At 49.7% G+C, this 23,570-nt stretch overlaps 10 protein-coding genes across 10 annotated transcripts; 6 read left to right on the plus strand and 4 right to left on the minus strand.

The window, feature by feature from the left end:
- Nucleotides 1-642: 642 nt before the first annotated feature.
- Nucleotides 643-1,744, plus strand: V1518DRAFT_420112 (ribosomal protein S5 domain 2-type protein). The gene is made up of 2 exons (XM_066904927.1): nt 643-1,043; nt 1,101-1,744. The coding sequence occupies exons 1-2, from the start codon at nt 793-795 to the stop codon at nt 1,663-1,665; spliced, it is 816 nt and encodes a 271-aa protein (XP_066758072.1). The 5' UTR covers nt 643-792; the 3' UTR covers nt 1,666-1,744.
- On the plus strand, nt 1,745-3,244 carry V1518DRAFT_420115 (Rhodanese-like domain-containing protein). Its single transcript, XM_066904928.1, has 4 exons — nt 1,745-2,045; nt 2,115-2,331; nt 2,391-2,505; nt 2,593-3,244. The coding sequence occupies exons 2-4, from the start codon at nt 2,149-2,151 to the stop codon at nt 2,772-2,774; spliced, it is 480 nt and encodes a 159-aa protein (XP_066758073.1). The 5' UTR covers nt 1,745-2,045; nt 2,115-2,148; the 3' UTR covers nt 2,775-3,244.
- Nucleotides 3,098-5,205, minus strand: V1518DRAFT_376247 (uncharacterized protein; the record flags this gene model as incomplete). The annotated part of the gene is made up of 4 exons (XM_066901533.1): nt 3,098-3,622; nt 3,674-4,355; nt 4,701-4,934; nt 4,988-5,205. 4 exons carry the CDS (start codon nt 5,203-5,205, stop codon nt 3,098-3,100), a joined length of 1,659 nt encoding a protein of 552 aa, XP_066758074.1.
- A 174-nt stretch (nt 5,206-5,379) lies between these two features.
- Nucleotides 5,380-9,488, minus strand: V1518DRAFT_420124 (Fusaric acid resistance protein-like-domain-containing protein). The gene is made up of 11 exons (XM_066904929.1): nt 7,877-9,488; nt 7,719-7,823; nt 7,050-7,669; nt 6,957-6,998; nt 6,786-6,896; nt 6,611-6,735; nt 6,201-6,556; nt 6,083-6,152; nt 5,987-6,025; nt 5,768-5,929; nt 5,380-5,711 (listed from the first exon to the last, which is right to left on the minus strand). Exons 1-11 carry the CDS (start codon nt 9,395-9,397, stop codon nt 5,614-5,616), a joined length of 3,249 nt encoding a protein of 1,082 aa, XP_066758075.1. The 5' UTR covers nt 9,398-9,488; the 3' UTR covers nt 5,380-5,613.
- A 121-nt stretch (nt 9,489-9,609) lies between these two features.
- V1518DRAFT_420126 (Sec1-like protein) lies at nt 9,610-12,209 on the plus strand. Its single transcript, XM_066904930.1, has 5 exons — nt 9,610-9,847; nt 9,921-10,119; nt 10,171-10,190; nt 10,246-10,760; nt 10,815-12,209. Exons 1-5 carry the CDS (start codon nt 9,780-9,782, stop codon nt 12,005-12,007), a joined length of 1,995 nt encoding a protein of 664 aa, XP_066758076.1. The 5' UTR covers nt 9,610-9,779; the 3' UTR covers nt 12,008-12,209.
- Nucleotides 12,059-13,582, minus strand: V1518DRAFT_386133 (uncharacterized protein). Its single transcript, XM_066901700.1, has 2 exons — nt 13,374-13,582; nt 12,059-13,317 (listed from the first exon to the last, which is right to left on the minus strand). The coding sequence occupies exons 1-2, from the start codon at nt 13,534-13,536 to the stop codon at nt 12,191-12,193; spliced, it is 1,290 nt and encodes a 429-aa protein (XP_066758077.1). The 5' UTR covers nt 13,537-13,582; the 3' UTR covers nt 12,059-12,190.
- A 362-nt stretch (nt 13,583-13,944) lies between these two features.
- Nucleotides 13,945-17,301, plus strand: V1518DRAFT_420132 (WD40-repeat-containing domain protein). Its single transcript, XM_066904931.1, has 3 exons — nt 13,945-14,187; nt 14,258-16,174; nt 16,232-17,301. Exons 1-3 carry the CDS (start codon nt 14,100-14,102, stop codon nt 17,203-17,205), a joined length of 2,979 nt encoding a protein of 992 aa, XP_066758078.1. The 5' UTR covers nt 13,945-14,099; the 3' UTR covers nt 17,206-17,301.
- Nucleotides 17,302-17,503: 202 nt separating this feature from the next.
- On the plus strand, nt 17,504-18,405 carry V1518DRAFT_420134 (uncharacterized protein). The gene is made up of 3 exons (XM_066904932.1): nt 17,504-17,716; nt 17,781-17,855; nt 17,911-18,405. Exons 1-3 carry the CDS (start codon nt 17,614-17,616, stop codon nt 18,093-18,095), a joined length of 363 nt encoding a protein of 120 aa, XP_066758079.1. The 5' UTR covers nt 17,504-17,613; the 3' UTR covers nt 18,096-18,405.
- Nucleotides 18,338-21,709, minus strand: V1518DRAFT_420138 (uncharacterized protein). Its single transcript, XM_066904933.1, has one exon. It carries the CDS (start codon nt 21,660-21,662, stop codon nt 18,441-18,443), a length of 3,222 nt encoding a protein of 1,073 aa, XP_066758080.1. The 5' UTR covers nt 21,663-21,709; the 3' UTR covers nt 18,338-18,440.
- A 124-nt stretch (nt 21,710-21,833) lies between these two features.
- V1518DRAFT_420140 (polymerase/histidinol phosphatase-like protein) lies at nt 21,834-23,561 on the plus strand. Its single transcript, XM_066904934.1, has 2 exons — nt 21,834-22,287; nt 22,341-23,561. The coding sequence occupies exons 1-2, from the start codon at nt 21,868-21,870 to the stop codon at nt 23,097-23,099; spliced, it is 1,179 nt and encodes a 392-aa protein (XP_066758081.1). The 5' UTR covers nt 21,834-21,867; the 3' UTR covers nt 23,100-23,561.
- Nucleotides 23,562-23,570: the final 9 nt, after the last annotated feature.

The following is a 23,570-nucleotide window of genomic DNA, read 5'->3' on the forward strand; positions in this document are numbered from 1 at the left end:
GTTCAGGATCTCAGGGGTAGCATTAAGTTTGAAGCTCATCCCTGGCACGTGACAAGAGCTTGCGTCCAAATCGCAGCATTTTTCTTCTCTTTTCAATCTAACCTCGCGCAGAAAAGTCGGGAGTCAGGAGACTTTTGTTACGCAATCTCCATTCTGGTAAGCATTTCATTTGAGTTATTCTTGACGAGTGTATATTCCGTATTATTCGATGATGAATTGTGTTTTTACACCTTATCTACATTATCTGTAGCTCTTATTTGAGCACTGAAGACTTTTTGAAACAATCCAACTCTGACAACTACTTGTGTTTACTACCTTATAACCTTCTTTTTTTCTTGACTTTTGATTTCAAGCTGCTAACATATACTGTATTGCAGGTGGTATTGGAGTGTCGGTACCTACGATTCTTTGCTTGTCCGGCGCTTAGCTATAGATGGGCGATCATTGTAGTATGATCTCTGTGCATTATGGAGTCCTCCAAGGCAGACCGTAGTAGCAGTTTTAATAGCATTGTTCAATCAAGTACTCATTCAAGATAGCATAAACAAGTTGATGACAATTTAATTGCAGTTGGCGTTGTAGTTCGCGGTTGTCCTTAAGGACGTCATCGATGCTTTTGCTTGGTCGTAAAAGTAGATCAACCCTCAACTGGTCAACGTTTGCATCTGCAAAACATCGACGAAATCTGCTACTTCATGACAACTCCGATCTCCTGCACATTGACTCTTATATTGGATTCGCTATCCTCTCATTAAAACTTTTTTGTTCATTACTGCTGGCACGTCCTCCGAAATGTCATTGGCCATCACAGAGGAGTCGTACCTCAACAGCTCTCTATCGCTACGCCCACCAATACGGCCTGATGGCCGCAGTCAGATTACTCTACGGTCATTAGATGCTGCTGTCTCTATTTTACCAGGCACAAATGGATCTGCCAGAATACGACTTGGAGATGGCGGCGAGTGCATTGTTGGTGTCAAAGTTGAAGTTGAGCTTGTGCCAAGGGACTCGCTCAATTCTGCCGTCGAAGTTGACTGCGACATGTGAGTAGTTCCTATTTTTTTGAATTTTTGGCACGACACTAATCAAAAGTTCTATAGAGTCGGCGTACAGTCAAATAGCCCTTTGCATAGTCTACTATGCTCGACACTACAGACTTGGATCCAAAGGACACTACCGCCATCTATCATAACGATTTCACATAACTACAGATACAAAATATTTGTCGATGGCGTAATCCTAGATCATGTTTCACATCCTCTTACGCTCTTTTCGATGACGATATATCTCGCTCTACTCGACACGCGACTACCACTTCTGGTGTCGAATACAACGGAGGTCAATGAAGGAGGACTTCCTCTATTTTCCAACGACTGGCATCAGTCGTGGTATCTATGTCGAGACTGGACACCACCAATAGTGCAGCTGGGTGTTGTTGTCGGCAAGAACATATTTGTCGATGCAACAGGCGAGGAAACAGAAGTTAGCGACGGTGGCGTTATGGTCGTTTGGCACAGTAACAGAGTGAAGAGTTTTAAGGTGTTAAATACCCGAGACGTGTCGAAGCAGGTTTTCAACATGAGCATTATTGCTGAAGCGGTGGATGTCCTGTCAGAATCAGCGAAGGATATTGAGACAGCACTGAAATCGGTTGTAGGGAGTTGAAGATAGAAACAGCGATTAATATTTTTTTCAGAGGCCAATATAGTCAGTTGAGGAACAGTGTGGCATTAAGACCATGACTTGCAATCTATGGGCTCAAACGATTGACAACAGATGAATCTTGTAAATCGCTGCAGACAAACATTGGCGGCCTTCACCGCCCGGCTGCAGCCAATAGTGTGGAGAAAGTGACGTTCAGCTTCCAACTAGCGACATCCTGCAGCTCTGTAATTTGCCGCTTCTCATCTAATTCTTTCTCGCAAAGACGGAGTAGCTAGCTGACTTTCTAAGTAAAGAGTGGGATATTAAATAATCGTTCTGGGAATCGCTCATGCTTATTAGACACTCTCCTTTGTTGATCCACTGTATTCGGTAGCATCAAGGTCAATACCGTCACTATCAGTCGTCCCTCCAGCAGCGCCAAATAGACTGACTTGAACTTGCTATCACAGAATTTTTTCCTACCGTCTCTTATCAGCAACACCAATGGCATCTGGCAAGCCAACAACCACGCCCATCAGCCCAGAGAAGCAGTGGCACTCAGCCTTTCCTGCGCCCGAGTCAACGGCCGCTGTCATCACTCGTGAGACCTTCGTGTCGTGGTTACAGGCAGGACAGGTTCCAGGAAAAGATTTTGTTCTTGTGGATGTGCGACGTATCGACTATGAGGTAATATTGAACAAGATCGCGCTAGTGAACCCGACTGATCGGGTCTATCTACTTACTAGGGTGGAACTATCTGCGGAGCCATCAACCTTCCCGCACAATCACTTTACGCAACAATCCCGACTCTATACACGCTATTTTCGACTGCGGGAGTAAAGAACGTGGTCTGGTTTTGCGGTAAGTCTTGGGACCGAATTTGCTCTATTGTTCAGGATATTGCGCATGGAGACTGGCTTGTCTCTCTGATAGTAACACTTGCTCTAGGGTCCTCGAAGGGACGTGGGACACGCGCTGGTGGCTGGTTCGCAGACTATATTAGTTCACAGAACGATACTACTATGCAGAGCAACGTTCTCCAAGGTGGTATTAAAGGATGGGTGGCTGCCGGAGACGAGTACATCAAACTCATGGATGGTTTCGACGCCTCGGTGTGGAAATCCAGCTGACTTGTCATCCGGAATTCATGTAAGTGCAAATGACCACTACTATCTAATGAGAAATATTTTCAATCACGTTGATATCCTGTTATAGCGTTTCAATGGCGTTGTACTTTATAGTCTTCGCCAAATCGTTGGGTTAGTCGCTCTTGAATTGAGACCAACGAACACAACTACCTTGTGCCTATCATGGCTCCATTCAGCTATAGGTGCTGAATCGCTATGTCCAGGTATCGCACGGTCTCCATAATACATTTCCGGATTAGTAATGTACGGAGTAGAGGTGCGCATAAATCCCGTGCACATCGTAAATTATAGTCCTCTCAGATGGATCATAGAGACATCCTGCAAGTGAGGTCAGTATAAACAAGCACTTTTCGGACAGATAAATCACAACATACCACTTCACTCTTAGCCTGGGCAAATGATTTTCTCTTCGCGTACGAGCTTTGAATAACCGGAATCACAGATTTGTCAACCATATCGGCGTCGCTAACCTCCAATTGATAGTACACCCAATAGTCCTGAGAGTGCTTCAGCTTTGTCATTATCTCTTGCATATAGTTGATGACAATATCTCTTGGCTTGACTGCAACCATAAACACATCATGCTGTCTCCGGGGAATATCGAAGAATGTAATAGTAATTGGAGTATAATATTTTGGCGGATCATTCGGCTTTTTCACCGGGTCTGGAGTGCCAGCTTTCTCGGCTTTCTCGATTTTGGAATTCTTGTCGGGTTTCTCTTCAGTTTTCTTCCGTTTCTTGCCTTTCTTCTCAGTCTCCGTTCCTAGAGGCTGCTGATCCACAGCAGGCTCAATTAGATCGCCAGATAATAGCAGCATGCTCACGGCAATCTATAGATATTATTAACATAGTCTCGCATCTTAAGCAAAAAGAATACATACATTGCCTTCCGGAAGAAATTTGATTAAAGATTCCTTTGGAATCAAGTAACGCTCGCCAGTATTTTCCCTAAACTCGAAAACGAGAGTCTGATTTCGTAGAACCTCTCTGTCTCGCCGTTTATACTCTGTCTGGTGCTTCTGCATATGCGGTCGAACGAGGCCCAGTGCTGTTCGCTGCGGTACGATAGGTGGGTTGACGATAAATGAAGAAGGAGACGATGCCGGAACTGGTAGCGCCTTATGCTGACTGATATATATTTGAAACCGTCGAATTTCTTGAGGGTTGGCCTTCCCGGAAGCGACCTGTCGCATCAACTCACCAAACTGAGGATCCATCCGAGCAAGTGCGTGTAGCCTTTCGATTAGACCCTCGTTGGGATTCCTAGGCAATGGTTGAACTAGTCGCGGTGATTGAGATGGAGTGGCGCCCGTCCCAGTGCTTTGAGGTGCGATGGGCCGAGGGGTTACTTGCCGAGGTGTCGTCGAAGCAAGCGGTGTGATGGCTCTGCCAACAGGGGTGGCTGTCGCGGGAGAAGGTGCGGATGCTATTGATGGTACGACTCGAATAGTGCTTGGGGTGCCCGCTGGCGAAGCCGTTGATTGTTGCGACACCCAGTCGTCCCCAGGAGTCTCCTCTCGTGACACGGTAGCTTGCGAGTCAGAAGTACCAGTTCTGTCATGCCTCCACCTCGCGTCTTTGTTACCGGAGTCGGTCGCTTCCTCTGTTATCGCATATTTGGACTTCTGAGGATTTTCGATTGCTTCCGATTTCACAGAAGATGCTGCAGCCGCAGCCGGAGTACTTGTTGCAGCTGGTATCGATTCAGTTGAATATTGAGTACGTGTAGTATCTGGTATGGTGATGGCGGTATTAGGAGCTGGTTGTTGTATGTATACAGCATCGGATGGAGTGCCAGCCGTACAAGCAGCTGGGTGGAGTACTCTTGTAGTATCAGGCGGGGTACCAGCAGCCGAAGAGGGAGAGGCTGTTTCTGTCCCAACGACTGGAGGGCCATCTTGCGAAGACTCGGTGCTCTTTGGTGCCGAGGGTGGTGGATCCTCGCGAACGGTGAAGAGCCTAATATCGAACAAATGCGGCCCGAATTGTGCCTTGCAGTCACAAAACTTCGTCATTTTATCGCGTAGATTATTCGCATCTAAGGATTTACGCCCTCGTTGTGGTCTTGTCCAGAATGTCTCGAACATGGCGCCAGACAGCCATGTCTTTCGCGAGCGGTGTAATGCAGATAACATCGCGCCCCTGCAACCAACATTAGTTTCCGAATCATATAAGAAGCCGCCCATGCTACATACGTTTCTTTTATTGTCAGCGGGTTTTCCAGAAAATCATAATTTGGAATGTCTGTAGACAATGGAAGCCCATTGATTCGAAGCAGTGTTGGCTTGGGTAGTGTCGGCTCTGTCGCATCCTTGTCTGTCGCAGACGCTGAAGCCTGAGATTCTTCCGCCGATCTTCTCAACGCCCTGTCGGTTGCTGTTGAATCCCTTGTGTATCGTCGACTTTTCGACATCTTTTCGCCGCATCTGACCGTATTGGATATCGTCCTGCAGTTTTGGGTTCGAGAACAAAGCGTGGCTGATGCTAGGTTTGGGATTTAATCACGTTAAGAATGGCGATGTTACAGTTCGATCGCGCAGATCTGCTATGCTGTGCGCGTCTTCTACGTCTCTGCAGTCATACTTTACAGCAAACTTGTCATTCCTGGTTTCGAGACAATGCTACTGATCTGAGTTTACTAATACGGTGCGCCTCCTTTCACGTATGCATATCTAGCTAACTATATTCAACGCAACCACTTAGTCATCGCTATTGCAAGAAATCCAACTAAAGCGAAATCCAACCACATATTTACGCTGCACATGTTCACCGAATCTCCAGGACTATTATAAACCTCCCTTCCAGCTTGGTCCGTTATACCCTATACAGACAATGACTCTTCCTCTATCGTGCCATATACATCCTGCAATGTTTCGATAATCTGCAGCAAGCCGTCATTTATCGAGATCGTGGCCAAAACTGTTTCACCACTGATTAGAGTCAAGTATGCTAAGCAGAATCAAGTGGAAACTTACTGTAAGCGTAAAACAGGACGAAGTCATCATCTGTGCCCTGATCTACGTTTATTTGCTTCATACGATATTCGTTGATTTTGATAATCATACTGTCACGTGCATGAACTGTGTTCGGCAGATGATCAGGAATGGGCAGACCAAGTCGAAGTGCAGATGCCAAAACTGACAGACACAGGTTAGTGACAATGATACATAGATAAAGTAGCAAGTGATACTTACGGTAAAACAAAAGAAACAGCCGGCTAGTCAATTCCTTCCCTATAATTTGTGTTAGCACGACCGCGATATGTCCTGATTCCAACTGAAAACGCATACTCTCTTCCACTGTGCGTCTTATAATTTCCGATTCTCGCTCTGAAGCGTGGAGATCATACATAATCATAGACTAAACCTGTTAGAAAATTCCAAAACTCTGAACATCGCAGAGACTCACATTCATGTTATGGTATGAATCTAGAATGCTCTGTGTCATCTTCATGATATTCTGGTAGCTTTTCGCTGGGAACGGCCCTTTTAGTCTGAATTCATTCGACGCTGCAGATACAAGACTGCCCATTCGTAGCAGTGATTTCTGTAATCTCTGCTCTTCTTGAATCGTGATATATGGCTTCGGCTGCTCCCCTCGATACACAAGACTATTCAGAGGATCACTCTTCCAAATAAGTCCCATGCGAATCCAGAGAATGCTAAGTTTACGCTTCAATGTAGCACGTGCAGAGTTTGGCCATATATACATGGTGATGAATATACTCCATAACACACCACACGATACTGCTATTAGACGATGGACTAAAACACGTTAATCGAGTATTCTGATGCTGATTACCATAATCATGCACGTACTGGCAATTTCGGAGACGATCGGATTGACACCGCCTTCGTCATCGCCGCCGTCATCGCGTTCCAGATCGTTCTGCGACACGTTATAGGAATATAGTGCAGTAAGATTAAACGCAAGAAGAATGAATCTAATGTATGTCAATATTCGTCCGGTGTTCAGTGGTAGAGGACGACATACCGGCCAAATGAACTATTACTTTTCCAACCTATCATAATGGCAAAACATGGTATAGCGATGAAAAGACCAGTGAGAGACAAAATAACGGGATCTGAAGGGAAGAAAAACCATCTAGACAAAGTAAGTTAGTGGTACGACAAAGCCGTAAGATCTGAGGCTTCAAAAGCGTACATTAACACTGCCGAATAACAGCCGATGCAGGTTCCAAACAGTCTGTGATGTCGTTAGGGAACTTTTCACAATGGGCGAATGTTCTGTACGTACCGATAAAATATCGTGTTAGTGGTTCCTCCAATGGATATGTTCATCATCAACACAAATGTAACCAAACCCCATTCTCCCCTATAATGCGTAAAGATAGGCCTAGTGACGCTAACAAATGCCGGCAATGCAAACACCATTGCACCAAGTCCAACTTTGACGCCGAATCGAACGTCACTTCTTCTGAAGAGATGTAGACCGCGCCAAAGTCGAAGCGTCCACGGAGCCTGAATACCACTTGTCTCGTCATCATACTTCGTCTTAGCTTTGCCGCTCTCTTCGTTGAACAAAAACGCAAGCGTGGAAGGGACGATAACTTCGTCCGAATCCAGATCAGTATTCACGTCCCATTCATTTCGCGGATTTTTCATAACAAATAAGATCCACCACCAAGACTTTGGTCGTCCCTTGACCAAATAATCATCATATTCGTTTAAGATATCGAGAATGTCACGAATTTCCTTAGCCAGGTCTTCAAGACCACGTGCAAACTGGCCGCATGTAGATGCAACTTTCTCAAGATGAATTGCAAGTTCTTCTCGGCTTGCTTGTGATCTGAATACGTCTTGTGAATAAATCTCTTGTAAACCTTTTAGCCGAGCAGCTGAAAAGAGTTCAACGGCCTAGATTTGTTAGGATGTATAACAACCAGCACGACCAAATCGAACATACCGCATTTAAGCTTTGAGCAAATTGATCATTTATCAGAATTTCTCCAGTGTTGTCGTCGTACGGAAGAGCTTCCAAGATGCTCTTAACGGTGAATGTCAGTGATTTCTAAATAAGTTAGCTCTACAAGCCTCTCATAAGCGATAGAATTTGCAGCTTACCATTGGAGGTCCAAGGTAATATACAAAAATATCAAAGAGTTCTCCGCAATGAGATCGTGTCTCGTCTTCACGTTTGTTGATTAAATTCCACTCCATGATTAACGAACTTCGCAGTCCACCAAGATGCTGCATCAGACTTTGAATAGATTTGGTTAACCTTGCTTGAAAGAAATATTCCGTTTCAGTTCCAGTAACATAGTACTCATATTTGGCCTCCTGAAGAATGGAGTCAAGGGATACGATCAAACCACGAGCAGCGTTGAAGACTTCTTCCACTTCAGTTTTCGTAACGTCCGTTCCTGCTAAGAAACTTCTCGTGACAATGGATAGCATGTTTGCGTACATATCCATAAGCTTATTGCTAGTCTTTCTCAACTTTCCAACAGCCGTCACTGGAAACACTAGCAGACACACGGTCGCAGAAATCAATACACCGAGATTGACAATACTCCAGACTTGCCAGATCTTGCCCATAGAAACTCGTCCTTGTTGCACTGAACCTTCTCGGACCAAAATTCTCGTCAACGCAGTAGATGCCAAAGAGCACGCGGGATTGAACGTTTGCTTCCCGACTTTATGCTTCATAAACGCAATAGATCCCAGGCCTCCAGCGCAATATACCACAAGAACTATTCCCAGTCCAATGTCAAGATGATTGATTTTCCGAAAAGCCGCAGCTGTCAACATACTACATATCGAAAGTACTGTGCTATATATGAAGGAAATCTGAGCAAACGCGGTTGCCTCGATCATACTGCCCACTGTCCGCGATGGATGAAAGTATACAGTGACTGTGGCAGTCAAATGTTTGCCGTCGCTGCTGCCCAATAACTGTGACATAGTCGGCGAAAACACAGCAAAAGACGCAATGAAATAAGTCAGGGCACATTTCAGTGGCTCCGTGAACTGTCCAAATAACAGGTGCTTGTATATCCAAGCGATCCAGCTCACAGACTGGACCATCTGAACTACCTGGTCGTAACATGCAGATTGCTTAATGCGAACCCATTTAGTAAGTCGGCAAAATTTCGACCGCCTGGGTCGTAACCGAGGCTGTTCGCCCATGAGGAGAGCAGTATCTTCGCCAGTATCGAATAAATCTTCTTCCTCGTCATTGCTAATAAGAGCCTGACGACCACTTGCGTCGGATATGCCAGTAAACGGGTCAAGGGTGACCTGCCGACGTACTCGTTCGCCTGTCTCGGGAATAATGAGAGAGTAGTGTCGTAGCAGCTGATATCTTGCGGATTCTGGAGAATGTATCTGCTGTGAATCTTCAGGGGGAGCAGAGGGCGGCTGTGACGCGTCGCTTGCCGGTTGGTCCCTACCAATTTGCGGTGTGTCAGAAGGTGTAGAACCAAGACTGTCGTGAATGCGTCTGATAGATGCCCATAGGTGTGGATCGGGAGAAGCCGTCGCGTGCACGGCTGACGTAGTTGCTGTAGAAGCCAAGAACGCAGCGGCTGTTGACGGCCCCACAGGATTAGACGCTCCGCTCATTTCGCTAAACTTATCTGTCATTATAGACACCGTGTCGACATCGTGGATCCAGTAGATGTTTGCTTCAGCTCGTCAGTCCGTCGCAATGCACGTTAGTGGAAGGTGAGCTCGGCGCAGGCTGCCCAAGAAGGCAGGCCGTACACTGAGCGACAGTAGCTGAGCCGCACTAGCGGGGCTGGTACCGAGTGCGGCTTGCGCGCTGCTCGAAACAGAACACGTCGTCATCCTCGGTCGCACACCTCCAGACGCACGACCACCATCATTACCGATCAAGCATCACGTAGCCAGTCCGGTTATTGTCGCCTTCTATCGCGAGTTTAGCTACAACGCTATAGCGCTGGTATTTGATTGGCTTTTACTTGTCCATATTTGTGGCGTTCAGTGGCGACCTCTCCTCCCAGCAATGGCCGCCCCTCCACTGTCGACGGCCCCGCGCGGGCTCAAGGCGCTCACGCTTCGTGACCGCCAGATAGGAATGTTGACCTCTAGTTTACGTGCATGTACTTTTGGTGCTGCTGTTGATATTCGCTACTAACCGTGTCGCAGCTGCCATTGAGCGACTACTAAATCTCAACAAGGACAAGCCTGCGTCCGCAGCCATTTCCGACATTCCGGCCACCACGAACGGCACCGATTCGCCCATCACGACTGACAGCGACGACAATGTGTGGAAAGTACTTGTGTTTGACAAATTTGGACAAGATGTTATATCAAGTGTGCTGCGAGTCAATGATTTATTCAAGGTAGGTTGACTATCCAGCTTGCTGAGGAATATTACTAATGGCTTGCTTTAGAACGGAATCACTGTTCATATGTATGTATCTTATTTGCTTTAAATTGGGCACGCATTAATAGTGATGCAATATCAGGCTTTTGGACGCCCCTCGATACACAATTCCCGACGTGCCGGCAATCTATTTTGTCGATCCTACTGCCGACAACATCAAGCGCATATCCCAAGACCTGAAGGACAATCTTTATGAGTCGATTTATGTGAACTTCATATCCTCTATTCCTCGCAGTCTACTAGAAGATTTTGCGACGCAGTGTGTTGCGACGGCCAACATGGTGAGCCAAGTTTATGACCAGTACCTGAATTTCATAGTTGCCGAGCCCGACGCATTCAGCTTGTCCCAGCCGAATGTTTACTCAAGTCTTGCGAGCCCTCAGGTGAAGGATGAAGAAATTGAGGCCATTATCGATCGCATTGTGGTTGGATTGTACTCAGTCGTGATCACTATGGGCTCGATACCGATTATTCGGTGCCCTCGTGGCAATGCGGCTGAAATGATTGCACAAAAGCTGGATCAAAAGCTAAGGGACTTTGTTATCAATTCAAGAGATGCAACATTTAACACACCAAATCCAAACGCGCAGCGGCCTGGTATGTGTACAGCTGCCTTTCCCATAAGACTTCTGCCGAACTCACATGCCTTAGTTTTGATCATTCTGGACCGAAATGTCGACCTTGTGCCAATGCTGTCACATTCATGGACCTATCAGTGTCTTATCAACGACGTTTGCGAGATGAAACTGAACCGCATCAGAGTGGACACCGATGACGGGAACGGTGGCGTTTCCTTGAAAAAGGGTTACGATCTTGATCCGCATGATTTTTTTTGGGCTCGGAATGCTTCTGTTCCGTTTCCACAAGTTGCAGAGGACATTGATACGGAACTGACGCGATACAAGCATGACGCCAGTGAAATTACGTCTGCCACTGGGGTTAACTCAATTGAGGATGTCAACCAGCTAGACCTGAATGCTAATGCACAGCATCTCAAGACCGCGATTACTGCGCTTCCGGAGCTCACCGCACGGAAGCAGACGCTAGATATGCACATGAACATTGCAACTGCATTACTAAAGGGAATCAAAGACCGTGGTCTGGACTCCTTCTTCCAGATTGAAGAGAGCATTACTCGACAGCCTAAACAGACGATTCTAGAAGCTATTAATGACCCGGAGCGAAAGGAGCCAGTGGATAAGCTTCGACTGTTTTTAATTTATTACATCTCGCTTGACCAAACAATACCTCCGACTGATATGGCTGAGTACGAACACGCTTTGGTGGGTGCAGGATGTGATCTGGCCGCACTGACATACGTTAAGCGCGTGCGCGAAATCACGCGGATGACAATGATGACGAACGCACCGGCAAACTCTTCCGTGCCGCTACCCGCTGTCGCTTCTGCGGACAATCTCCTGCGCGGGTTTAGCAGTATTTCCAACCGACTTACTGGCCGATTGAAGGACGGCGGTTTATCCGGGGGCTTCGAGAATCTGATTTCCGGAGTGAAAAATCTTCTACCGTCGCGCAAAGACCTGACAATTACGAGGATTGTGGAAAGCATAATGGATCCTGGCAGTGGAGCTTCAGCGATGACGGACGATTATCTGTACTTTGATCCGCGAATGGCTCGAGGGGTGCTGACGCGTCCGCCACCGCGAAACCGTGTCGGGAGCGCAGAGGTGGTTGTATTTACAGTCGGCGGCGGAAATTATTTAGAGTACGGCAACTTGCAGGAGTATGCGAGGCGTTCGAACAAGCGCGTCGTGTATGGCAGCACGCAACTCTGCACACCAGCGCAGTTTGTGGAGGAGCTTGTGCGACTGGGAACGACGTCCTAGTATATATTAGTGCATTGCATATTGTTTTACGTTATCTACATTTTGTATGTTGTCCTAACGCGAGTTTATTGTCTACCGATACAAAACTTCTCATTATGTAGCGTGAGTTCGTTGGCAAAAGTTTATACTACTATAGACAAGATATATACAATAGCTAGAAGCTCATCAGTGGGACTATATCTATCAGTCGTCCTGAAGCTGCTTAACTTCCTCAGCCTGTGACCATTCGGAGATCTTATCCAACAGAAGATCAAACGACGCCGTGCCTTGCATACATCCCGAAAGATCATAAAGTGTGAAGCCGCAACGATGATCTGTGATTCTATTCTGTGGGTAATTGTACGTTCGCGACCTGTCAGCGCGGTCGGTGGACGTGACCTGGGATTCTCTTGCCTGCTTCCGCTTCTGCTCCATTTCAATGAGCTGCCGCTCGGCGATGCGGGCGCGCAAAACCATGAACGCCTTGGCCTTGTTTTGGTGCTGAGACCGCTCGTCTTGCATTGACACGGTGATTCCAGTTGGAACATGCTTCAGCCGAACAGCCGACTCTGTAGTATTGACGTGCTGTCCGCCCGCGCCGCGGGAGCGCATGACGCTTAGCTCGACCTCACCCGGAGCAAATGATCGTTCTGCGTCATTTGATTCCTCGTTTGAGCCGCCGACAGGCTGCGGCATTACGACAACCGCAGCCACAGAGGTGTGCACGCGTCCTTTGGATTCTGTCTCCGGCACGCGCTGTACACGGTGCACGCCACCTTCGAAACGTAGTCTGTCATACGCGCCGGCTTCGTCCACCAACAACATTGCTTCTGACAGGCCCTCCCCGCGTGCAAAATTTGGTTGCGATGGCGTCAGAAGTTTGAATTTGAGTCGGTGTGCTTGACAGTAATTCACATACATATCGAGAAGATTCATTGTGAACAGCTTCGCTTCGGACCCACCGACACCAGGTCGTAGTTCGAGAATACATGCCTGATCGGCAAATGGATGTGGAGGAATGAGAAGTCGCTTGATTTTGTCTTTCAGTCCTGAAAGATTCTCGGTGACCTCTTCAATTTCAACCAACGCGTCGCCTTTGAGCGCTAGAGAGTCTTCATCCGTAGCTTCAGTGATAGCGTGAAGTTCTTGCAATGCAGAAATACCACCTTCGTATTCGTCTAGTGAGGTAACTAGAGACTCCATACTGGCCTGTCGTTTCGCCTTCGAGGCGTCATATGACTCGGATAGGGAGTCCTCAAGTGCTTTGTATTCGGTCCGCATTGCTTGTGCCTTCTGCAAAAGACTTGGACTCAAGCGGTAGTCTTGAGACGCTGTAAGAAAAAAACTGTTAGCAATTGCCTTGCTAATCCAGAGCTACACTACTAACCTGCCGTTGTGTCCGGCTCTGCAGTGTAGCAGCGACGCACTCGGAGGAACTCCCGGTTCTGTTCGCGGGCAGAACCTGTAAAAGATACCCGTGACAAGCATACTTCCTCTGCAAGTCGTAGCCGCCATCTGGCTCTAGCATAACAATTACCGAATCGTACCATGGTCTGTCATGCATTGTCCGCGGTGCATTGTTCAATGCATCGAAATTTCCACTAGACGGCATCGACACTAACCCCTTGTGTACGCATGCTTACAGAGAATTGGTTTCGCTCGAGTTATATTAGTCAACGGTTACTAATATGTTTTCCTCCTCTTGCTGGAGCTCTTCTCTGCAGAAATTAGTGGCCTTGTATTCGTATTCAGACGACTCTGAAATATCACAAGTTGGGATATAAATCTCGAAGAAGCGGCCAATATACAGTAACTGGATGCCGCCTCCAGTACTTGAAGCAAAACGGCAGTTGATACCCTGCAAATATGCGCTCTAGAACCCGACCCAAGGAAAAAGCGCGAACCGGATGTGTCGCACGTGAAAGCAAGCTCGGCCGGGTGTTGCAGCACTGAAGCCGGGCCGCAGCTTCACCACGCTCCGTTGGTGACGACGTACGTTTCTGTCCCAACACAAATTCCCGGCAACCGCCGCTGCCCGGTTCGCTAGCTGTTGGACGTGTCGACGCAATTGCACTCCTTCTCTCCGCCACACTTGCATTGTCCTACGCCGACCATGGGCCTGCTCAGCGTACTCCCCAGCATACGCGCCATCCCGGGCCTGTCCCTGCTGGCGTCGTCCGATGTGCCCTCGCATCCCCCGCGTACGGACTCCCCCTAGTCGCGTCGCATGCCGACACGTTTCGAGATAGCTCGCACTGACCTATATGACAGATCGGCTTCCTGGTGCATTCGAAGACTACGAATCTTCGCCGGCGCTGGTGTCCAACGCGAACACAGCTGAGTCAAATTCCTCGGCCACGCCGTCTATTGATCCTTTATCACTGCACATCCTCAAGCGGACCGGCACGGATCAGCAGATGCTGACAACCCGGCGTTTCACGGTGTCGTCTGCATCTTCCATTTTCACTTCGTCACAGGCCCATGGTGATAGCACTAGTGGCCGCACGCCGTCAACTGGCGTGGCGCCGTCGCTCTCCCGAGCATCAACCTCCGGCCACTCGGGATCCGAAGATCAGCGACAGCCACAAACCAGCGCTCTATCTTCCTCACCGAAATATTCGGGCGACTCGGATCTAGCTGCTTCGAAACGACCGTCGCGATCGACATCGCCGTCGTCGATAAAATTGTCCACGGGAAGCAACGGGTTGCTTGCCGTACCTAGCAATACCCAGGAGTCTCGACATAGAAAGGTCACTTTCTTCGCACGGCTTGCAGGCAGGCGGGCAATTCATAGTGACTCCGACGATGACTTCGACTCGGACGAGCGGGGGTCGGGCATTGGAGGCAGCTCCAATGGTGGATTTATTGGGCGCGGAGGAAGTATCAACGGCAAGAGGCGAGAAGGAAACAATGCCGCCCCATTTGCACATCCGATAGGCTACATTCCACCACTCCCAGAGTCCCCGAAGTACATTCGTGTGCGCGCGCACTCAAAGTTTTCGAAGGAGTTTGACCGGCTGTTTTTCGCACAGGAATTGTACAGACTTGCGAATGGTGCCGACAACGTCATAACCCCTGTTGCGACAATGGCATCGCAGAACCCGTCGCCGACTGGCGAGACCCCCCAACCTCTGCCGTCGCACAAGCGCGGCGCTATCTGGTCACTCCAGTTCTCAAAGGACGGTCAGTACCTCGCGACTGGTGGCGAAGACCGCGTCGTGCGTGTGTGGGCAGTGATTAGATCACCGGCGGATCGGGCGCAATACGAGCGAAACGACGACGAGGAGGCTGCTGCAGCTACCGGACCGTCTGCTGCGCCATCTTCAACGACTAGCTCGGCCACGTTGCAACAGCTGAACGATGGAAATGGCGCTGATAGTGCATCTATTCGATCAGGGCCGCGGACCCGTTCTCGTGCCAATACTCGCTCCTCTCGGCGACAGAAGCTGTCAGCGCCGGTGTTTCAGTCGGTACCTTATCGCGAGTTTCTGGGTCACACTGGCGATGTGGTGGACCTGTCGTGGTCGAAGAATAACTTTTTGCTGTCGTCAAGCATGGACATGACGGTGCGACTATGGCATGTATCACGAGCCGAGTGTCTATGCTGCTTTGAGCACAAAGACGCGGTTAGTTCGATATCCTTTCATCCCTCGGACGATAGATTTTTTCTGTCTGGCTGCTGTGACAAATATCTGAGACTGTGGAGTATTCCGGACAAAGTTGTCGTATACATGGAAAAGCTTCCAGATTTCATTACTGCAGTTGCATTTTCTTCCGATGGACAGACATCAATTGCAGGTTTATTTTCTGGTATGTGCTACTTCTATGACACAGAAGGGCTGCGGTATCATACACGGCTGCACGTGCGATCATCACATGGCCGGAACTCGAAGGGCGCGAAAATCACAGGAATTGAGTTATTACGATCGCCGTCAGACTCGACACCATCTTCGGCGAAATTGTTAATCACAAGCAACGACTCACGAGTGAGACTGTACAACTTGCGCGACAAATCATTAGAGGTGAAGTTCAAGGGAAATGAGAACACGTATTCGCAATTGCACGCAAGCTCGTCGGACGATGGGCGATATGTGATTTGCGGCAGCGAGGATGATAAGGTGTACATCTGGGACACGAATGTCAAGGATCAGCCGAAGAAGGATAAGCATTCATATGAATACTTCACTGGTGAGTGCTTTGGCACTGATCGTGTGTGAGAAAGATTCTGACTAACATGGCGGACAGCACACTCACATGCTGTGACTGCGGCCGTGTTTGCTCCAATGGAAACGATCAAGCTGTTGTCACAGTCCGGAGACCCGATCTACGATCTCTGCGCGCCGCCTCCGGTGCGCTTAGTTCCAACAGACAGCCGGACCGATGTCCCACCTCCTAATCCACCGACGACACACATAGACGGCAACATCATTGTGAGTGCAGACCAAACCGGTCACATCAAAGTGTTCCGGCAAGACTGTGCGTACGAGAAGCGCAAGGAAGCATACGACGCCGCCGTTGCGTTCCAGAAGTCAGCGGCATCAAACCTCAATTTGACGACGACGCTGACGCAATCACCGCACCATCGGCTGAGCCTGCCGAGTTCGCCAGCGCTGCTTGTGACACCCGCAACCGCCTCAGAAGTCCCATCCGCGTCGATATCGATCAACAACGGCACGCCGAGCAGGTCGAGAATGTCCAGCGACGCGTCGCGCAGCGGCACGCGCGACTCCGCGCGGAGCGAGTCTCGGCCATTGTCATCGCTTGGCGCGCGGGCGTCTCGGAGTATTTCGCGACTGGGACGACCGCTGCGGCGGCCGTCGTATGAAAATAGCAGTCCCTTGTCGAAGCCGGCATCAGGGTCGCGCCCAGTCGCATCGCCTGTGCGACTGTCGCTTGACACCAGGCGAAAATCAACCGACGCGCAATCGCCGTCGTTCTACAAGGCCACGCCGGTGGCTACCAACACGACGGCGACGTCGTCGTCGTCAGACGGAAACGGCGGGCTACTGTCATACGTGAATTCAGACAATAGCGACATACTTTCCGCGTCAAACACAAGGAATGTCGAGTTTTTCTCAGACGACTCGGACGACGGGATGCACGGCGCGGATGGCGACCAGGAACTATCATGTCCGCAGTGTCGCGGGCGCAATTTCAAGGCGCTGAAGAGGGCGCACGAAACGAAGTTGGTGTGCATACGGTGTGGGAGTGTAATATAGGAATAGTTTGTGATTTTTGTGGCTTCATGCTAAACACATTTGTGGTCTTTGGTCGGATTTTGTATGGAATAGATAAATAGTTAGACTCTTCTTGGATATTTTTTGCGATAAGACATGCTGCATGCCGAATAGCAAAGACACGCGAGGGAGGACGCATATCTCGGCGCCGCGGAAATCGAACAGCTGCAAATTGGCGGGCCCTGAGGGCTAGGGCTGGGATGGTGCGGGTCTGAACACTACTGGGTCGCGGCGCTAGGCCGGATGCGGAGTGCTAAGTGGGAGCGAGAAAGCGCTCGAACTCGCCGTGATTCAACTCGCACCACTATATCCACGACGTCACCCGCCGCACCCTGTATATAGCTGTCCAGGGTTTCCGTCCGCACACCTTCCGCCTCACACAGTTTTCCTATGGCACCCAGTCTCGAAGAGCAAGCGATCGCTGCCGACGTTGCCAACCGCACTACCATGGCCTTCTTTTCGGACCTCCTCCTCTTCATCCTCACCATATTCTGTGCGTCCTCCGCAGCGTCCCGGTTGTCACGGTTCCCAAGCGTGTTTACTAACCATTGGCATAGTCCCTCCAGCAGGTGTCTTCATAATAGGCGGCTGCTCCGTTGATCTGTTGATCAACTTCGCGCTTACCGCTCTAGGTACGAGCCCTCCCAGCTCTTCCTACAGACTGATCTTCATACTAACGCCATGCAGGCTACTTCCCCGGTCACATTCATGCGTTCTACCTCGAATACGTTTACATCCAGCGCCGCGACGCGGGTCTGCTCGAGGGCTTTGAGCCCGCACCCGGCGTGTACTCAGACACCATTAACACCGGCGGTCGCAACGGCTATGGCGCGATTGTCGTCGAGGAGACAATAGTGACGTCGGTGCCGTAAGCGGTATTATGGCTTATTTCCAATGCTAATTTCCTATTATGCGCTAAAGCGCCAGCGTTACTTGCCGGCAGTCATCTTCGACGGTTGCCACCTCAATATGATTCCCGTTATCGAAGTCACTGGCCGGCGGGTGTTCCACACTTATTTTCACACATATTTGGTGTTTGGCACTGGGGGCGGTGGAAGGTTTTGATACTGACCATTTAATAATACTTGTAAGCGGATGGTAGGATTGTACAGTATACTGTAGATATCTTTCTCGTATTTTGTTCGTAAAAATATAACTACAATGCCCATTTTGGTAACTTTATGTGATACACAAGCAGATTTTCAAATCCTGTCTTTTCATCGTCGTGCACCGCGCCCGCTGGTGTTCGCGGTACTTTGCTTCTGCCGCGAACGTGTCTGTTGCTGTTCGGGTGGTGGAGGAAGTGGAGGCGGAGGTGGCGGCAGATGTGACGGCGATAGTGGCAGAGAGCGGCTCTCTTTCAGTACTGGCTTTTGTAGTGGCGATGGTTGCTTAGAAGCCCCTGGCGGTCTCGCTGGTTTAGTCTGACTATTGCGACGAGAAGGATATATCGCATCAAGAGGATCAGAGGATGGTGGTCCTGCTGGCGCTGGCTGGTCCACTGGCGCAATGATTGACGATAGCCGCTCCGCCTGTACTGATAGACCACATTGTTGCTGGGTCTGCGACAGCTGCTCCTCTTTGATCAAAAAAGCTCCAGTTGGTGCTGACGTCTCTGGTTCCGGCTTTATGGAGACATGATCCTTCTCGAATTGCAAATGCTCATATTGAGCTGGTGGTTGCACTAATGTCATCAGCGGCTCAGCCTGCGGCACGAACTGGTACTCCGAGTTCGGGTCCGCAGGGTATGAATCTGAGTATATCGGCGGCGGTTGCGGTCGCTGTGATCCTGGTGACGGTAAATATGATGGCGACGCCTCTTGTGGCGCCGGATCTGTTGATCGTTGTCTTGGTGCATTCACTGGTGGTCGATAGTCGTTAATGCGGCTCTCAGGCGCCGCCGGCTGAGGTCGGTAGTTTTCGTGCCAATTAGGTGTCGGTTGTCGGCAATCGTCGGTGGACGGAGGGGATAAAGACCGTTGTCTGTAGTTGTCGACAGAAGAAGCAGGTTGTGGTCGATAGTTGTCGATGCTACTAGCAGGTATCAGGTGTGGTCGATAGTTGTCAAGAGGAGAGGTAGACACTGGTTGTTCATACACTTTCTCATATGACGACTGTTGGTATATCGATCGTTGTTCCTCCTGCTGCTGCTGATATGGCAGCTGTTGGTAATGTTGATATGGTGACTGTTGCTGTTGTGGATAGGGTGGCTGCTGAAGGGGTGGCTGCTGATGAGGTGGATGCGATTGCGGGTAAGGTTGTTGCTCCAGGTGCAATGGTTGCTGTTGCAGATACGATGGTTGCTGTGGGTACGGCACCTGCAGCTGTTGTTGTTGGTATGCTAGCTGTGGCTGGTACGGCGCCTGTTGGTATGCCGCCTTTGGATACGGCGCCTGTGAATATGACACCTGCTGAAGCACAGGATGTTGATACAAGATCTGCTGATATGGTTGCTGGTACGACATCGACTGATACATCGGATAAGCCTGAAGTACTGGATTAGGATAGCCATACTGAGCATCAGGTCTAACATCCTGGGGCAGCTGATATACCTGTCCCGGCTGGTAAATTTGAGGCGGATACCCAGGCAACGGCGCCTGTAACATTGAAACTGGCATTTGCACCGACGGCAACGTCGTCGGCTGCAGTGATGCCGACGCCGGTGGCAGTGGGCGCGAACCTAGTGGAAGCGACAGCGGAGGCGGCCCTTGTGATAGTGATGGCGCTGACGTCTGTCGTCCAAGTGGCACCGCTCCATGCTGCTGCGTCTGATGATCCGCGGCGCCACGCTCGAAAGAAGGCCCTTGTCGTCGCCATCGCTGAGGTGACGTTGAGCGCGGTCGTGCTCTCGGCGGCGACCGTGATCGTGACTGCGACCGCGACTGCCGCCTGAGAGTCCTCAGTGGCGGCAAGTCGCGTCGTTTGTCCAAAGATCTCGGTGACGATGAGTCGTGCCGTCGGTCCATATGCCGAATAGAATGCCGTTTAGGGGAGTGAGAGCATGAACGAGAACGACTACGCCAGCGCGTGCGTGCGGGACTTGGTGAGCGACTTCCATAAGTCCTCACACGTACTGGCGACGGTGATTCGCGATGATTTGGCGTTGGAGAGGATGACGACTCGCGTCGGGATCGCAGTGGCGATGATGATGATTCACTTTTCTGACGTGACGACGAAGGCGGTGGTGGTGCCGAGTCTTCCTGTGTTTGCACCGGCCGTGGTGACTTCTGAAGTGCTTGTGTCGGTAGCGGCAACTCTTGCCCTTGCAATGCCCCAGATGAGGGTGGAGGCGGAAGTAAATGTGTGGGTTCGCGCCGCGGTGGCGGTGTTGCTTCTCGTTGCGGTCGCGGGGACAGTGATCGTGCTGGTCGTGATGGCGGCGACCGCGTTAGCGATCGCGTTGACAATCGTCCGCGCTGAGAATTTTCAGAATTGTACTCCTCGTCTGCGCGTTTGCGCTCGTCTTCCTCTTCCTGCTTCATCTTGAAATACTCAGCGCTCCAGCCTTCATACACAAACTCCTCTTCCTCCACATCGTCTTTATCGTCTTCCACGGCCTGTTCGTTATCATCCTTGGTTCTATCTTCTGTAATGACTGCCTCCTTGAATTTTCCGCCATTCCACTCTGTGCTTCTGTAGAACTTCTCAACCGCGTCTATCACCTTGGTGCTGACCATGCCTGTGTCAGGATCGTATTCTAGTTGAATAGGGTTCACTGCAGCTGTAGGGACGGCCATTGCGCCCTGAATGTGTCTGAGCATGACACTTGCAGGAAGATCGTAGTACTTCTGAGTCGGCTCGCCGAGATACTTTGGCATATCAACGTTCACCCTGCCGGTGCTGCGATTTTCTGATGCAGCGGGCGCATTCGCTATGCCCGTGATGATCTGTTCCGCGGTCTCTGGGCTAACAAGTGATTGTAGGTAAAACGAATGATAATATCCTCGTTCGCTCCAAATTTGCACCAGCTTCTCGACCTGAGTTCTGATCCGGTGATACTGCCAAGCATGTGCGAACAATGGCGCCAGGAAAGGCTGCAGCGTAGACTTTACCACGTCAGCTGACACATTATCGGGCACAGAAGCAGACACAACGTGATTCAGTAAATCATTGATAACGTATAGAATGTATAGACGCGAGTGTCGCTTTTTCGTCACGGGAGCAATCGTCACAAGACACTTTCCAAGCGCGGATAGACGATTTGGGAATGGCGCAACATGAATTAACAACAGCTGTTTAATTGCCTGTACATTCTTTGGAGAATTTTCATTCAGTGCGGCGTCGAGTGCGGTGTGGATCGCTTTGACCGCCTCAGCAGGGACTGGTATTGGCGATAAGGACGAAGACCCAGACTCTGTCATGCGTGGTATTGGACGTAAAAGTTCAGCAGAGAGCGTTGCGCGCGCCAATCCAAGGCGGACAACTTGCGATCCGTCCATTATGGCGGTCGCGCGCCAAAGTCGTAGTCCAGCCCAATGCCTGACAGCTGGAGCAGGCTCGTCGCGATGGGCGCGAAGGTGAGACATACCACGTGCCCGGCATCACGCGTGACACGATTATGGAATCATATTCACGATTGGTCCCAACACGAACCCGCGGAGCCTGCTCGCCGTCTAGGCAACAATCATATAGAGGCTGCACTCTATGGTCTTGTTTTTTGCACTCCGCAGACGACTATTAGCATTCCGGCGAGCTCCAATTTTAGCTCTAGTACTAATACTTGTCTTGCTTGTGTTCTGGTCGTCCCCGCCACTACGCTTGTGGCAATTACCGTCATCCGATCCGTCGTCATCAGTCGTATACTCGCTCGCGGACTCAATTAACCGCGAGTCCTCGAACAGACTTTCAGTATCGCTATCGGGAGAACACCTCGAAGAAACTCAGACTCTGCCACAAATTTTCTCAAGTATGCATTCACATCACTCGCACAGCGGCGACTACATTCTGCACGCCAAAGATCATCTGGACGATGTCGTTGCGCAAGCTATCAAGATGGGGTTCAAGACATACTGCCTTACTGAGCACATGCCACGAAATAATCTTCAAGACCTTTATCCAGAAGAGGTAGTGTTTCTTGAAATAGTACTTATTGGTTTGTGCTAATTGAATCTACTTAGAGCGCTCTCAAAGTGGCTGATCTCGAATCAAATTTCGCCAAGTTCTACGCACACGCCCGCCGTCTTCAAGCAAAATATGCAGACCAAATCACTCTTCTCGTCGGCTTCGAAACAGACTATATCCGGCCGGACTTCAAATCGTTAGTGAGCACCTTGCAGTCCAATTACAAATTCGATATGTTCGTCGGCTCAGTGCACCACGTCAACACCGTGCCCATCGACTTTGACAAAGCAGCTTGGAACCGAGCTATGATCTCCGCCGGCGGCACGCCACGTGACATCTTTTCTGCTTACTTTGACGAGCAGTACGCGATGCTCACGGACCTGCAGCCGCCGGTCGTGGGACACTTTGATCTCATCCGCTTGTTTGCGGAGCAGTACACCGATACGCCTATTAACCCACAGTGGCCAGACGTGTGGGCGAAAATCGTACGTAACATCGAATTTATCGTGAGCTATGGCGGCTTGATTGAACTCAATTCGGCTGCGATCAGAAAGGGCTGGGATTGTCCCTACCCACGGCCTGACATCGTCGCCCTGATTTTGGAAAAGGGCGGAAATTTCTGTTTCTCCGACGATAGCCACGCAATCGCGCAGGTCGGACTTAACTTTCATAAGGTTCTACAATATATTGAGAAGATCGGGATTAATGAGGTATATTATTTCGATCTTGATAAGTCAGGAAATACCGTTTTGCGAAAAGACGAGGTCGCGCGGCTAAAAACTGATCCCTTCTGGGCACAGTACGAGACTCTGTGATGCCCATTTTCTGGCATTTTTTCTATTGGGTGTGACTAGTTATTTTTTGTGTTGTGTACATATACCATGCTAGAAGGAAGAAACGAAGATATGCTAGGTCTGGAAACCTTTACAGATCTTCACCGGTCTAGCCTTCTTCCGCCTTTTGCATACAACTGTAGCGCATTTTATTTTGTCGGCGTTATAATACGAATAGTACCTCTGCTTAGCATTTGATTCCCAAGGCCATAGGCTTTCGGGAACGTTTCTTGATGATCAACTGGATGTTCTGCAGATCAGCGTATATAATACGAGCACTCATGGCTCATACCGCAAGAAAGCATCAATCAGCGGGCTAGAAATGCATGATTTCTGTTTCCAGTTGCTAGTTCGGTCGGCGGAGGTCGCCCTTTGATGATACGCTTGCGCGTGCGGCTCAGCCGTTGCAGTGGGGTTATCACGCTATTTACGACTGTTGTGGCTCGTCAGATT

This window comes from Limtongia smithiae (assembly GCF_038497785.1).
Source record: "Limtongia smithiae strain NRRL Y-17922 unplaced genomic scaffold V1518scaffold_10, whole genome shotgun sequence".
NCBI lineage: Eukaryota > Fungi > Ascomycota > Lipomycetes > Lipomycetales > Lipomycetaceae > Limtongia > Limtongia smithiae.